Source organism: Nycticebus coucang, chromosome 5 (assembly GCF_027406575.1).
Source record: "Nycticebus coucang isolate mNycCou1 chromosome 5, mNycCou1.pri, whole genome shotgun sequence".
Taxonomy (NCBI): Eukaryota; Metazoa; Chordata; class Mammalia; order Primates; family Lorisidae; genus Nycticebus; species Nycticebus coucang.
Genome location: NC_069784.1, coordinates 76340953 through 76357884, shown reverse-complemented (window position 1 = coordinate 76357884; position 16932 = coordinate 76340953). Strand labels below are relative to the sequence as shown.

General features: G+C 37.7%; 1 protein-coding gene across 1 annotated transcript in view; it reads left to right on the top strand.

Moving 5' to 3' along the window:
• The window catches only part of MCHR2 (melanin concentrating hormone receptor 2), a 50571-nt gene extending 45812 nt beyond the window's left edge, over window positions 1–4759 (top strand). The window contains exons 5-6 of the mRNA XM_053591876.1: window positions 1570–1689; window positions 4286–4759. Coding sequence (XP_053447851.1) covers window positions 1570–1689; window positions 4286–4586 — 421 coding nt within the window. The 3' untranslated portion in view covers window positions 4587–4759. The remainder of the gene's footprint in view (window positions 1–1569; window positions 1690–4285) is intronic.
• Window positions 4760–16932: the final 12173 nt, after the last annotated feature.

Here is a 16932-nt window from a genome sequence, read left to right as displayed (position 1 = left end):
CAGGTCTGTAATCCCAGCACTCTGGGAGGCCGAGGTGGGTGGATTGCTTGAGCTTATGAGTTCGAGACTAGCCTGAGCAAAAGCAAGACCCATGTCTCTACTACAAATAGAAAAACTGAAGCAAGAGGATCTCTTGAGCCCGCGAGTTTGAGGTTGCCGAAAGCTATGACACCCCGGTACTCTACCAAGGGTGACAGCTTGAGACTCTCAAAAAAAAAAAATTACTACAAAGCGATAATAACAAAATCAGCATGATATCGGCATAAAAACAGATATATAGACCAATGGAAAAGAATAGAGATATAAATACACACATTTATAGTCAACTCATCTTTAACAAAGGCACCAATACTTGAATAACTATATACAATGAAACCACACCGCTATCTCACCACACATAAAAATCAAATGGATTAAAAACTTAAATCTAAGATCTTGAACTATGAAAAAACTAAAAGAAAACATTTGTGAAATGTTCTAGTGCATTGGGGTGGGCAAAGATTTTACAGGTCAGACCTCAAAAGCAGAGGCAACCAAAGTAAAAAGAGACGAAAGAGATCACATCAAGCTAAAAAGCTTGGGCACAGCAGAGGCAACAATCAGCAAGGAGGAGACAGGCCACAGGATGGGAGAAAATATTTAAAGGACACTGACTTGCTCTTTACAAATTACATGAATGTATTAAATTGTTACATGCAAAGAAATAAATAACAACAAAAACAAAAACGATGCACTCTTTTTACACTGACAGCAGTGTCTACTTCTGATATTTGGGCTGATTATCAGAGTGTAGTCCAAGGTTGCGGTCTCTGTTCTTCATTCTAGAATTAAGTCTTTAAGGTGAACTGAGACTGGAACTATTGTGCTGCATTCAGGGTCCCTCCAATCCTAGGTGTTCCCTCTGCCACCCTCTCCACACCCACCCCATCTGAGCTGGCCTCCTTTTCCCAAGACCAGGGTCCTGCCAGGAATGAGGACACTTAGCATCTGTGCAGGAATGCAGTTTGCTCACCTGAGCATTCCCCCCAGACTCCCGCCTCCTCACAGGGGCTCCTGTGTGCCACTGAGCAATCATGTGGAGCCTCGGTTACACGCATGGACTCTGGAGTCCAACTGCTTGCTGGGGTTCAAATCCCACCTCTGCCATTTAAGTAACTGGATAATCTTCGGCAAACCACTTAAGCTCTCTGTGCCTCAGTTTCTTCTGTAGCATGAGGGTGGCATCATATGCATGGGGTTAAGATTCAATAAGCTAAAATACAGAAAGTCTTACAACAGTGCTCACTACATAAAAATGCTACCTGATGTTGCCAGTTGTTATTAATAACTCTCATGATAATTGTAAGTAGCCATATGTGTGGCCTGGCTAGAGAAGACACAGCATCACTGTTAGTGAACGGTGAAGAGCAGGACTTCTCTAGGACAAAGAACCCAAAGATCCCGAGCTTTTCCCCAAGGACTTTATCCTGAATGATCAAAAACATCAAAAAATCATGCCCCAAAGATTGTGAAATCCATTTCCCGGCGCAGTGCATGTAAGACTGATGGCTCCTCTCTCTCATTTTACAGGTATACACTTTATTTGACGATAACAACTTTCTTCTTCCCTTTACCCTTGATTTTGGTGTGCTATATTTTAATTTTATGCTATACCTGGGAGATGTTTCAACAGAATAAGGATGCCAGGTGGTAAGTGTTTGCCTTATATCACTTTGTTAAAAGGAGAGTGTACAGTGAAAAATCAAGCTGGGGGAGGGAGGAGGTAATGGGTAAGTTCACACCTGTCAAGTGCAGTGCCCACTATCTGGGTGAAGGGTGCACATTTGACTCAATCTGCGTAAAAGCAAAGCATATAAACAAAACATGTGTAGCCCCCAATTTTCTGAAATTTAAAAATAAAAAATAGATAAAAATTTTGAAAAAGAAGAATTTTTATATATTTTAAGACATCTACAGCAGAAACTTAAGCAATAATGTCTTGAAACATACTACATTTAAGGATATAAGCATTGACAAATGTGTACAGCAGGCTTTCTTAAAAATAAGACATGTTCTGAATCAGCTAATTAAGGATCTCTCAGTGGTAAAAGGTGAACTCACTGGTGTAGGTTTCAACGAAAAACAAACAGAACTTAAAATCCTATTCATAGAATAATTTTTATATTGTCATCAAATATTATTTAACTGGGTTAGGAATACATTTTTAAGACTTGTATATGTCTGTAAATATCTAAAATGTTGTGTCCAAACATTTAATTTTTGTGGTTTTTATTTAGATAAGAAGAGTTTCATTAATATTTGAATTAGAGAAGAAGGGTTTATTAACATTAGGAGATTTATTAGAAGTAAATAAAACCAAAGACTTAACTAAATACTTGGAAAGGACCTTTGAAGATATTTGTCTCTAAAACTGCATAAATAAATCAAAATTCTTTTCAACTTGAAATTGTGTGTACCAAATTGTGGAAATGAGCAAGTCAGTAATTAGCCAGTTGGGTAAAAAACACTTTAAACCTTATTAACACTTGACTTTTAATTAGATTTTTATGATTCTTTTAGACAGGAAAGCTTGCTGTGTTTCCTGGCCCACTATTTGTTGTAACACTCTTATTCTGAACAATTTAACTATCATTAGTCAAAATTTGTGATAAACTGTAGAAACAAAATGTTTATATAGTCTATTGTTTCACGGCTATTTTTTCCCACTTAAGGTCTTGAAATTCTGTGGAAGCCTTAAATTATTAAAGGGTGGTCTATTTGGCATGGGGGAAGGAAACTATCACGGATATAGAAAAGCAATTAGCTTCTAAATGCATCACAGGGAGCCAAATTGGTGAGAAGGTTGAAATGGAATCATATGGAATATTAAGAGACCAACAGCCAGAGAGGATGCCTGCGCCTTTTTAAAACAGTTCTCCAAATCATATCATTTTGCTCCTAACACTTTTCTCAGAAATGCTCAGAGCTTCTTATGAAACAAAGCTCATACTCCCCAGTTATGCCTCAAAATGCAAGAAGTTAGCGGAAGCCTGGTGCCTACTTTGATAAACTGCAGGAGGGTCATTGTCTTTGAACGACTTTCAGTCCCCATACTTTTTTCCATATTATTCCCAAAGCTTATTCAATGGCTTCCACTGAGTCCCTGGGGAATTTCTATTAAATATCTAAATATAACATGATAATTTTTGGAAATTTTATTTTAGAATAATTTTAAATTTATAAAACAGTAGATAGTAGAGATACAGCACAGACTGTGCAGAAAAAGTACAGATTTGTACAGACATCGCTAAGTGTTTTCTTCCACCCCTCCCTCAGTCTTCCCGTTATTAACATCTTACATTACCATGGTGTGTGTGTCTCAACAAAGAAAACAACCCAGCTTGGTGGCTCACGCCTGTAATCCTAGAACTCTGAGAGGCTGAGGGTGGATTGTTTGAGCTCAGGAGTTCAAGACAAGGCTGAGCAAGAGTGAGAGAGTCCATCTCACACTTAAAAACACACACACAACAGCATTAGGACATTACTATGAACTGAATTCCACCCTTAACTGGACATTGCCAGTTTTCCATTAAAGTCCCCTATCTGTTCTCGATTCAATCCAGAATAACACATTGCATATAGTTGCCATGTCTTCCCGGTCTCCTCTGGTGTGATAGTCTCTCACTCTTCCCTTGTTTTTCCATGACCTTAATAGTCTTAAGGACTACTGGCCAGGTACCCTGTAGAATGTTCCCAATCTGGCTTTGTCTGATACTGTATCATGATTAAGCTGTAGTTATGGGTTTTTGGAAAAAAAATCGACTCCTCATCACAGCATGTCAGGGATCAAATGACAGCTACCTGGCATCACTGTCAGTGTTACCCTTGATCACTTGGGTAAGATAGTGCTTGCCAGATTTTTCCATTGTGAAACTGTTTTTAACCCCTTTCTCTATATTTTGGGAGTGAGTCACTAAGTCTAGCCTGCCACCAAGGGAGATGAGGAAAGGTGGGAATTAAGCTCCACCTCCTGAAAGACTCATGTATATTTATTTCATACTTTGAGTTATATTCAATACTTGGTTATTTATTTTGTTTCTCAGAATGTCCCATCTTTGAGAACTTAGAGAAGTTTTTTAACAAGAATGAAAAATAGTTTTTTTTTTGCAATGTAAGTGTCATATAATATTGAGCTTCGTATTTCACTGCAAAGCCATTATGAACTGTCCAAAAAGCTCTAGGAAGGCAATGAGCCATGATTTCTCTGGGTGTTTATGTTCTGCCTTTCCGACTATTGCCTTTGCAGTTACAATCCCAGTGTACCAAAGCAGAGGGTGATGAAGCTGACAAAGATGGTGCTGGTGCTGGTGGGGGTCTTTGTCCTGAGTGCTGCCCCCTATCACGTGCTGCAACTGGTGAACTTACAGATGGAGCAGCCCACGCTGGCCTTCTACGTGGGCTACTATCTCTCCATCTGTCTCAGCTATGCCAGCAGCAGCATTAACCCTTTCCTCTACATCCTGCTGAGTGGCAACTTTCGGAAACGTCTGCCTCACGTTCAAAGGAGGGTGACTGAAAAGGAAACCAACATATGGAAAATACCCTGAAATCGGGCTCTTAGGAAAATCCACAAATCACCAGGACTGTGTATGTCGCTGATATCATTAGAAAGGGCAGATGGATCAGTCTGCTTGCGCCAATTCTTCTTATGTATGTGTGACTCTTAGCAGCATGAACAGAAATTTAACCGTCCAAATGCCATGAATTTAACGTGCTAACTTTAGCAAAATGTAAAATGTTGATTTGTGTTGTGGATAGGGAGTGGGATAGTCTGAGATGCCCAACTTCGTGCTTGTACATGTTATTCCAGCATGTTTTAAATAAGTCACTAATAAAAGTGGCCATCCATGACCCTTGAGTCAAAACTCCCCCAAGAACCTGACCTTGCCAACCACACCATGGCCTCCCAGTAACAGTGCCCTACAGTTTCCTAAGAGGGGAACATATCACAGGGAGGTTTGAAATTTGGCCATCTTTTAATCCACAAAATGGCAGTTTCATATATTCTGATCTGATACTTTTATAACTAGGCCCCACCTTTAGAGCGACAGTTACCATCAATCGCACACGTGTAGTGAGTCCGAGATTGCATGTAACAACGCTGTGAGGAAATCTGTTTTCTAAGGCTCAGGAAAGTTAAGTGAGAGGCCGAATGCTCCATTTTCCCCTGCCAGTGGGGCTGAAATCCGGGTCCGCTTGCTTGTCTTCTCTACCGTACCCCTTGACAAGTTGTTATCCTGCTGCAGGGAGCCAGCAGCTTGGGCTTTCCTTTGCTTTCTCTCCTACAGTCCAGCAAAAAAAGAACTGAAGCCTCAAAGAAATGAGTTGATGATTTCAGCATATTCTTTGGGGTTTAGCTTTGTTCTCCTACCTGCTAACTGAAGAAACCAGTGTCAGCATTTTAATAATAGTACTTCACTTCAGGAATTTAAACATTGTTAAGAAGCAGTCCCTTTAGGTTACCATGTCTGTTTGTTCCAAGGTAGAAAAAGTAATGAGCCCTCAAATTCGTAAGTATTCATTACATCTATCTTTTCCTCTTTTGGATTGTACAAAACATGCTCTTTGATATAGTCAGGAAAGAAAAAAATGCTTTTACAGCCTGAATTCTCAAGAAAAACAGCTGTCATTATTTTGTCTGTGAATGGAATCTGTAAACCTCTCTCCTTCATCTAAATACATAAAATTGCTTGCTTTATGAACAACTGAAACCTATTTTCAATCAGCTCTTTTTAGAAAAAGAGTCACCAAGACCAGCTTTTTTCATGACTTAATCTCCATTTTTATATCTCAATTGTATTTGAATCAACTCCTGTTGGAATCAACCCGAACACACGAATTGTAACCCCATGCACTTCACTCGAGATGTTTTAGGCACCACTTTGGAACCAGGTAGTATCTAAATGCACATCTGGATGAAGGTCATGAAACAAGATGAGAACTACAAACTAAACTGGGACATATTCTTTCCAGAGCTGAGGTCTGCAGACCTACACACAGGCTGGGTGCTCCTCTACTGTTACAATCAACAGCTGGGTCACTTCACAGCTGCAGGTTCAGGGGCCTTTCTTCTCACTCTTCTAAGGTGCAACAGTCAAAACTCAGTGAGTAGCACTGACTTTAAACACCCAGCACAATGGGTCAGAAACATGTTATTGCTTAATAATTGAAAAGCAATTGTTTGCATCCATTGTCTTTTTAAATACAGAAAATATTGTGATGTTGAAGATTTAATTGTTTTTAAACCAACAGACATTTTTCTAATACCACTCCCCTAGTTCTCAAATAATTGGTCAGTGAAATATTTTAATTTGTTTTTATTAAGAGCTATATAAAAGCTTTAGCATTTAGTCACAGTAGAAAATAAAAAAGGTGACTATTGGATTTATTTTTGTGCCTTTATGTAGTTTTCTATGCAGAAGCATATTTACATGTAGATTTACAGAGGTGGTTTGGACAGAAATTCTCTCTGTGCTTCCTGTGTTTGGCAATGACAGGCATAAATGTTTACCTTCAAGTGAAGTTAATGATCACTTCTACATATCTTATTAATACTTGGATATTTGTCATCATGTAAAATCATAATTGTAGCCCTCCTTTATGCTTATTCAATTTTAGGCGCCTGATTTAAACTTTGATCATCAATTAACATATGTGAATGAGTAAAAACTGCTTGCATATTAATTTACTTCTGGCCTGTAACTTCTACATTGAAGGTTTTCTTGTATAAAGGATTTCATATTTTCTTTATATTAACAGTTTCTCCTGAAAAAAAAAGACCAAAGATTTTTGGAATTAGTAAAATGTATCCTAAATATGGCCAATAGTTTGAAGATTATCATACCAGATGCTCAGAAATCGAGGCCCTTGTATTATGTTTGAAGTTCCAGGAATTGGTGCTTCTCGTGGGTTATAACACCATAAGGTCATGGAACCTTGGATCTTAAAGATATTTTAAAGAATACAAATGTTAAAAATGAAAAAAATGAACCATAAGTAGATCAAATTTTTAACACGATCTAGTGTGTGTCCAGAGTCCCACATCTAATGACCAGCTAGAAGCCAGCCCTGAGTTTTCTACCGAACCATAGTTCCTCCCTTGTGAGACAGCAGAAAAAAGCTAGCAGGAAATTACAGGTGACACTTAATGCCTATAACAAATACTTGAAAGTGTTTATTGAGTAAAGCAATATTGTCTGATCATACTTTACAGGTTGCAGAATTACAAAAAAAATAGCTGACTCTTATAATTTGCTTGGATTTCTTATCAGGATGGCAGAGATTAATTTTCCATTCATGTCAAAAAAGAGTTCTATGGAATCAGGCCAAAGCAAAATAGAAAAATTACAATTTATTTTTCTGTCGCCGGTATTTTGTTGACACCTCTCTGCACCAAAAATTTAGCTCATTACATAGGAAGTCTCCTCTCACCTAGAGCTAGCAACAGTGTTACAGTTACAACTCCTTTATGATGGCATTCTAGCTGGGACAGCATAAAATTCCTTCATTTGCTTTTTTAGCAGTTAGCTCAAATATAGCTGCAGTCCACTCAAAGACTATGTGTAAGTGGTCTCTTGATGTCTGGCATTTGTAGGTATACCATTTATCATATATTAACAGAACATCCTATGTCCAATGTAGTGTGCTAAATCTAAGAATTTTTTTAAATGCCTAAGACATGGTCCCATCTCAAGAACTGAAAATCCAGGGTCTCCTCTGCTTCTAATAGATCAACTGTACCCACTTCAGTGTACCAGAGAACAACCTACAGTGCTTTTTCCATTCTAAAATAACTTAATAACTGATTTAATTTAATAACTACTTTAGGAAACAAAAACACAATATTAACCATTCATGTTAACAGTGTGATATACTCTAATTTCAGAAGCACACATGGAAAAATGCTTATCACAGAATTGAGGGGGGGAATAGTATAGACAGCGCTTGACTGCATTTCCTTCTAAGATTACATGCACTCATCTCTGTCACCCCATGAAAGGATTCTTCATTGAGTGATTCCATTGCTACCAATAAATTCAACTGAATTGAATTGAATCAAATTGAATTGTTAAATTCAAACACAAAAATAAACCATACCAAAGGGTTAAAACTCTTAAACATCTCACAAAATGTTTTACTTTTCAGGTACATGATTGATTAAAAATGTGAATAATTTTGAAATATCACAATTACAGCAAAACTACAAAAACTTGCTACCTTAACAACTGAAAAACTTAACATTGCATCCCAGAAATAAAGCTTTGAGTTCCTTAGGAATGAAAAGCTTTATTCCAAGGGCCTGGTGCAGTGGCTCACGCCTGTAATCCTAGCACTTGGGAGGTCAAGGTGGGTGGATTGCCTGAGCTCATGGGTTTGAGACCAATCTGAGTTAGAGCAAGAACCCCATCTCTAAAACATAGCCAGGCATTGTGGCGGGTGCCTGTAGTCCCAACTACTCAGGAGGCTGAGGCAAGAAAATCACTTGAGCCTAAGAGTTTGAGGTTGCTGTGAGCTAGGATGTCACAGCACTCTAATGAGGGCAACAAATTGAGACTCTGTCTCAAAAAAAGAGACACCATTTATTCCACCATTACTGGGAAAGTAATTCTGGGGTACTACTTCAAAGGTACTGTCTTCTATCAGAAACCTATTTGAAAGTATAAAGTAGTACCCTAATCAAAAGTGTAAAATAAAAAAACATACTCAACATGGTTGTTGCTGAGAATGTAGTTGGTTCTTGCGGTACATTAAATAAAATGTGTTCTTCTTAATGTACAGAACTGAATACATTTGCTGTTTCTCTGAAAGACATTCAAGACAAATGTCTAATAGACATTGCTAATAGATGTAATTAATACTGAATGCTATTTAATAATGGCTATCTAAAATGTCGCAAGTAGTTTTCTTCAACCAACTACATTCTTTCCAGGAAGAAGAAATAAGGAACAGGGCTCTTCTCCTCAGCTTTCAATACTGTTTAGAAAACCGAGGATTTCCTGGTGTCAGTGGCCTTGGTTTAAGCTCCAGCCTGGTCAGTTACTAGATGGAAGAGCTTGGTAGAAACCGTTAGCCAAACTATTTAACTTTTTAGACTATGAGCCCAATGAGGGTAAATTGACAACCCCAAATCACATAGTTTTTTTCCATCAAAACAACAACACAATTTTAGAACTCCTGACTCTTAGGCCTTCTCCACTTCCCACCATATCCTTCCCCCTCCCAGGCTGTTCTCAGAAAGTAGGGCACCGTGGATTAAATGCCAAGAAGTTCCATACAATGAGAAACTTTCTGAGGAGACCAGTATCATAATCAGATCTGTGCTCTTGGAAGTAGCTGACATTAAAGTGTTGAAAAAATGGGAAGCATCTGAGGCTTAAAAAGCAGTAGGGTATCACAATGGTCCAGGTAAGAGGAAACGATGATTTCCACCAACACAATGACAATAAAGTTGCATACATTTAGCTCCCATTTATTGAGTGCATACAGTATAGTAGGCATTGTGCATAATCTCATGTAATCCTCACACCAACCTTTGGAGTTATGTACTATTGTTGTTCCCATTTTATACATGAGCAACCCAGGGCTTGGAAAGGTTAAGTAACCTGTTTATGGTTACTCAGATAGTAGGGGGCAGACTCAGGTTTCAAGCCTCCCTCTGATACTTATCCTCTATGCCAATGCTTCTCAAAATTCACAGTGGATGCACGTCACTTGGGGATATGGTTAAAATACAGATTCTGACTTAGAGGGTCTGGGGTACAATCTGAGATTCTACATTTCACCAGCTCCCAGGTGGTGCTGATGCTTCTGGTCCATGAACCACGTTTTAAGCTACGAGGAGTGCCCGGGGAAATGGAAGGAAGGAAAGAGATAGAAGAAACCTTCCCCAATAAAGTTGCTTACATGGAATGAGGAAGACAGAAAAAGAGGAAATGATTTTGAGGTTTCCAGCCAATGGAAAAGGTACTGATAGACATAAGACCCCACGAGGAGGACCAGCTACCGTCTATATTCATTAAATGGAGTTTCTGTCCCTTTGTTCCTAAAAAAGTATTTAAAAGAAAAGGAACTGAACCCATGTTTTTTAGTGATTATCAACATCGGCTACTAGTAGAAGTTAACAGTGCGTACGTGGCTACTTATTTATTCAACTCTGCTGTTTATTAGCAACTCACCCACATGATAATTTCTCTGGTTTCATAAAATCATTATCAACTCTCTCTAGTTTTGTACCATTACTTAAGATCGACGTTGAGATGAAAACATACAATACAGACATCAGGAACTAAGTATTGCAGAGAGAGAACAGGGAAGTGGAAGAGACGAGGAAACCACAGCAACAAAGCTGGTAGACCTGGGTTTGCGTCCTGCCACTGCTGCCTGCTACCCAAAAGACTTTGGGCAGCTTCTGTAACTGCTCTAACCCTCCGTTCCCCATCCATAAAGTAAGGATCATAATATCACCTACTTCAAACTGTTTCTGTAAGACATGAATGCTTGAAACACTTTGAACACTGCCTCGGTAGTGTAAATACTCAGTTCACTTAGTAGCATTATCATCTTCATTATCATCAAGAGGCCTTGCAGCTTTGACCTCTGCCTGACCTCTGCAGGATGCACCGTGTAGGCAGCCCCATCCAGCCTTCTGGGGGTTGAGAGGCCACATGGGGGAGAACTGAGGCCCCTGAGATAGTCCAACAGCACTGCCAGACACTGAGTGAGACCATCTGGACCTGAGTGAGTGACCCACGTGTAACCAGCAAAGGAACCATCCAACCAATCCAGAATTGTAAGGAATAATAAATTGTTGTTTTAAATCACAAACTTTAGGGTGATTTGTACTGAAGCAATAGATAATGGTTTTTGTGATTAAGAAAAGAAGTTGTCAATCTCTAAGGCAGTTGTAATGCATCTTGACTCATTCATTCCTTCCTTTGTTCTAGCATATTCCATCAGACTATGCTAGATGCTCAACAAATACTTATAGAACATTTATAGAATGAGTATAAAATATCGGTTGCAGATCTACCTTGGTGAAAAAACATTTTCCTCCCCTTACAGAGTTAATAGTCTGGTTGGTATTAAAAACACTAACACACAGATAAGTCTATGATTATAAGTTGTAATAGGTGCCTCTAGGAGAGGATAACAGAGGCAAACCTTTGCTAAACTGGGCAATTTTTCATCAGTGCTGAGAGCAACTGTGTAATAAATTCACTTCCAGCAATTTTATTCTAAAAGAGATAGCTATCGCATCAAACTCAAAATGTTTAAAGTATGTAGAAACTGTTGTTCTATCTCTTTTCTATTTAAAAAGGTATATATAAATAAACTGTCTACAGAGATGGGGAAAACAGATGGATTTGAAAATTCAAGCTCACACTGAATGTAATTAACTTGGAAAAGGAGAGAAACCAATGATGTCTGACATTGTAGGGGCTGGGAGGCTGGCAAAGGGCTAACTTATTTTTAACACCACAGTAGTCTCAGCAGTAAGAAAAATTCAAACTTGATTAAAGTCTCCAAAGAGGTGAAAGAGCAGATGAAGAGCAGGAAAAATGTGGCTATTGGAGAGTAATTAACATTTTGACCCAGTTGCTAGCCTCAGTAGGTGTTTGCTGCTTTTTTACAGAAATCAGGATTCCCAGGTCGTTGCAAAGGAGGTCTCCGGCAAGCATTCTGGGTGTTATTTACAACTTGATTCTGAAAGAGGTACACCTGCCAAGAGCTTCTTCAGCAGGAATGGAGGGCTGCCGTCTGCACAGAGGGGAGCTGATTTACACGTTTGAAAGGAGCACTCTGCGGTAATTGGAGCAGTGGGATAACAAAATGGCATTGGGCCTTGAGGGAAAGAATACTTTGCGGCTTGAAGACAGTCACATCCCAGGTCACGGGAATTGAGACTTAAATATAGCCTGATATCTAAAGTCTTTCCCAAGACCATTCCTCTACTCATCTTACAATTTGGTCAGTCCTATTCTTGGGATAAACATTCACAAATCCATGCTTGTTTATGTGCCTTTCCTGCCACCTGGAATACCCTTTCCCCTCCACCTAACAAACTCCTACACATTAGGGTCCATTTAAGTATTATTTCCTTCCAGCTCCTCCCCCAACCAAGCCAAGTTCGCCACCTCTCATTAGCACTGACATAATATTTGGGGCTCTCTTTTATAGGATAACCAGTCATATCATTTGTGTAGTTGTCTCACCTTCGCCATGATAAGCTTCTCAAATCCGGCAGGTATCTGGCTCTGCTTTGTAGGAGTGATGTCTAAGTATCCATCACGTAATAGGTAGTCATAAAGCAATCGATGGAATGAATACATGAAAGAATTGATGAGAAAGCAAAGGAGTCAAAGACGACTCCAGGAGATGTTGGAGCATTTCTGTGTCTGTCGGCTTCCCTGTGTTGTGTATATATTTATTCATATTTACATCCATATTCAAGGTTAAATATGGGTATGGAAAGATATCCATCTAGAAAAACAAATAGATTTTCCTTATAAACTGTAAAAAAACTTTTATCATTCAGGTGCCGTACGAATCTTGTTAAACCTCATCTCTTCATTCCTTTATCCTAAATGTGGTGAACAGCTCGGGCATACCGCTTGCTACTACTATCCTCACAGGCATATTGCCTTTATTTGGGTTTTAGCTACAGTTTTCTAAAAGGCAACTTTTTAATATTTAATATGAAAGATATAAATAAGTGAGATTAAAAAAAAAAGATTTAATATGGCTTCAAATGCCTAACTGTGAATCTATGAGAAAGGTATTTAATAAATAACACAAGAGCTTAACTTAAAGCCTGCCTATGTAAACCAGTTTCTAAACTTCAAAAAAGCACAGTGTATTTTAAGAACATTTGAAAGTTCAAAGAATAACCTTTTCAAAATTATATAATTCGATTAGAGAGCATGTGAAAAATACTGTTCTGCCTTCTTTGTTTTCAATGAATCAAATTCTCATTATCAAATTCTCTGATAATTCTTCTTCAACAGGCTCAATACAGATTCTCAAAACAGCTGTTTCCACCGGTGTCTTCTCTACAGGAATACTTTCTCTCTTGCTTCCATAGAATTATTAAAAATGGATGGGCATTTGAAAAACAAATACATTCCTGAAGTCAAGATGTGTTTTTAAATAATATTCATTTTTGTCCCTGAATTTATAAAAGTGTAAAAATACTATAGAAAATTTGGAAAACACATAAGTAATATGGCCATCAGGGAGAACAGCATGGAGGTCCCTCCAAAAACAGCAAATGGAGTTGTCATATGATCCAGCAATCTCCTGCTGGGCATTTATCCAAAGGAAAGGATATCAATGTACCCAAGAGACATTTTCACCCCCATGCTTATTGCCCCACTATTCACAATAGCCAAGATAGGGAATCAAAGGTTTGACAACAGATGAATGGATATGTCTATATACACAATGGGATATTATTCAGCTATTAAAAAAAGAATGAAATGTGGTCATTCACAGCAACATGGATGGAACTGGAGGACTTTAAGTGAAATAAGCCAGAAAGAGAAAATTAAAAACCACATGTTCTCACTCATGTGTGAAAGCTAAACAAAGTTGATCTCATAAAAGTAAAATATAGAACAGAGTATACTAGAGGATGGGTAGGTAAGGGAAAAGGAGAGATAGGGAAAGATTTGTTAAGGGATATAAAATGACAGCTAGCTAGGAAGAATAAGTTCTAGTGTTCTATACCACTGCAGGGTGATGAGAATGATATTGCATAGTTTCAAATAGCTAGAAAGAGGATATTGAATCTTCCTGATACAAAGAAATACTAAATCCTTGAGAAATGGCTATGCTAATTACACTAATCTCATTTCAATACCTTACATGTATCAAAATATCACTATGTATCTCATAAATATTCACAAAAATTATGGGTCTTTTTTCCTCCTATGTTGGCCTATAGTTGTTAATCTGCTAGTTTCAAATTAGTATGGGGAAATGGGGTGTTTGTTTTTCCATTCTTGAGATGCTTTACTAAGGAGAATGTTCTTCAACACCATCTAGGTAAATACAAAAGATATTAAGTCTCCATCATTTTTATGGTTGAATAGTATTCCATGGTATACATACACAATAGTTGATTAATCCATTCATGCATTGATGGGCACTTGGGTTGTTTCCACATTTATGTAATTGTGAATTGAGCTGCTATAAACATTCGAGCACAGATGTCCTTATGGCAAAATGATTTTTCTTCTGGGTAGACACCTAGTAATGAGATTATGGGATCAAATGGAAGGTCTACTTTTAGCTTTTTGGAAATTCTCCATCCAAAAAGGCTGTATTAGTTTGCAATCTCACCCACAGATCCCTTCTCTCCACACCCACACCAGCATCTATAGATTTGGGACCTTGTGATATGGGTTTTCTCACCACAGTTAAGTGACACCTCAAGGTGGTTTTGATTTGCATTTCTCCACTGCTTAGGGATGATGAGCATTTAAAAAAACTCAAAAAAAAAAAAAAGGAAAAATAATCTTTCCTAATTCCGCAACCTGAGATAATCATTGCTAATATTTTATTATAATAATATTTCATTACACAGGTAATAAAAATAGAAAATGTATATGTACAAAAGCAAAAAATAATAATGAAAATCACAATGTTTTTATATTGTTTTTTTCTAAGCATATATGTTATTTTGACACAATTGGACCATGGTATATATATTTTTAAATAGAATTAAATTACTCCTGGGATCTTTATTTGTTGTTGTTGTTGTTTGTTTGAGGTTATAACTAAAATTGCAGTGGGCATTTTTCAAGTAGTTATTTGTCTGAGTTTTTCACTATTTACTGGGAACAGATTCATAGAAGAAGAATAAATAAATCAAAAAGTACATATTTTTAAAACTTCTTAATGCATGTTACCAAGATACTTTGTGGAAAATTTGTCACCTTGTCACCTGTCACCTGCAGCAGATAACAGAATGTTTCTCATCTCCTCAATACTCTTCAGTATTACTATTTTTCTTCTCTACTATTATATGACAGGTCACAATTATTTCTCAATAATGATGTGCATTTCTTTGATTTCTAAGTAAAATTATGCATTTTCACAAGTTAATTATCCATTTATATTTCATTTGTTGTGAATCTAGCTCCTTGAAGACAGGGTGTTTGGTTTTCCTAAGACCCTCTCAGTCTGCCATATAATAAATCATTCAATAACTATTAAAGGTAAAAATGGTAGTTCCATATACTTCAGATTTTTTTCTATTTTTTAATGTTTTTCTCATTGATTTTTAAGTTCATACACTAAATGTTGTAATCATTTTCCTTCGACTTCTCATTTTCCTTTTAATCTTATTTATGGTGTTCTTTGATAACAGTATTTCATTTTTTTTTTCAAAATGTAGTAGGCTTTTTAATGCGATAGCAAATGGTACTTCTTTGTTATACTCTATATAGTAGCTTTTTTTTTTTTTTTTATTGTTGGGGATTCATTGAGGGTACAATAAGCCAGTTACACTGATTGCAATTGTTAGGTAAAGTCCCTCTTGCAATCATGTCTTGCCCCCATAAAGTGTGACACACACTAAGGCCACACCCTCCTCCCTCCATCCCTCTTTCTGCTTCCCCCCCCATAAACTTAATTGTCATTAATTGTCCTCATATCAAGATTGAGTACATAGGATTCATGCTTCTCCATTATTGTGATGCTTTACTAAGAATAATGTCTTCCACTTCCATCCAGGTTAATACGAAGGATGTAAAGTCTCCATTTTTTTTAATAGCTGAATAGTATTCCATGGTATACATATACCACAGCTTGTTAATCCATTCCTGGGTTGGTGGGCATTTAGGCTGTTTCCACATTTTGGCAATGGTAAATTGAGCTGCCATAAACAGTCTAGTACAAGTGTCCTTATGATAAAAGGATTTTTTTCCTTCTGGGTAGATGCCCAGTAATGGGGATTGCAGGATCGAATGGGAGGTCTGGCTTGAGTGCTTTGAGGTTTCTCCATACTTCCTTCCAGAAAGGTTGTACTAGTTTGCAGTCCCACCAGCAGTGTAAAAGTGTTCCCTTCTCTCCACATCCACGCCAGCATCTGCAGTTTTGAGATTTTGTGATGTGGGCCATTCTCACTGGGGTTAGATGATATCTCAGGGTTGTTTTGATTTGCATTTCTCTAATATATAGAGATGATGAACATTTTTTCATATGTTTGTTAGCCATTCGTCTGTCATCTTTAGAGAAAGTTCTATTCATGTCTCTTGCCCATTGATATAAGGGATTGTTGGCTTTTTTCATGTGGATTAATTTGAGTTCTCTATAGATCCTGGTTATCAAGCTTTTGTCTGATTGAAAATATGCAAATATCCTTTCCCATTGTGTAGGTTGTCTCTTTGCTTTGGTTATTGTCTCCTTAGCTGTACAGAAGCTTTTCAGTTTAATGAAGTCCCATTTGTTTATTTTTGTTGTTGTTGCAATTGCCATGGCAGTCTTCTTCATGAAGTCTTTCCCCAGGCCAATATCTTCCAGTGTTTTTCGTATGCTTTCTTGGAGGATTTTTATTGTTTCATGCCTTAAGTTAAAGTCCTTTATCCATCTTGAATCAATTTTTGTGAGTGGGGAAAGGTGTGGGTCCAGTTTCAGTCTTTTACATGTAGACATCCAGTTCTCCCAACACCATTTATTGAATAGGGAGTCATTCCCCCAAGGTAAGTTCTGGTTTGGTTTATCAAAGATTAGGTGGTTGTAAGATGTTAGTTTCAATTCTTGGTGTTCAATTCGATTCCAAGTGTCTATGTCTCTGTTTTTGTGCCAGTACCATGCTGTCTTGAGCACTATGGCTTTGTAGTACAGACTAAAATCTGGTATGCTGATGCCCCCAGCTTTATTTTTGTTACA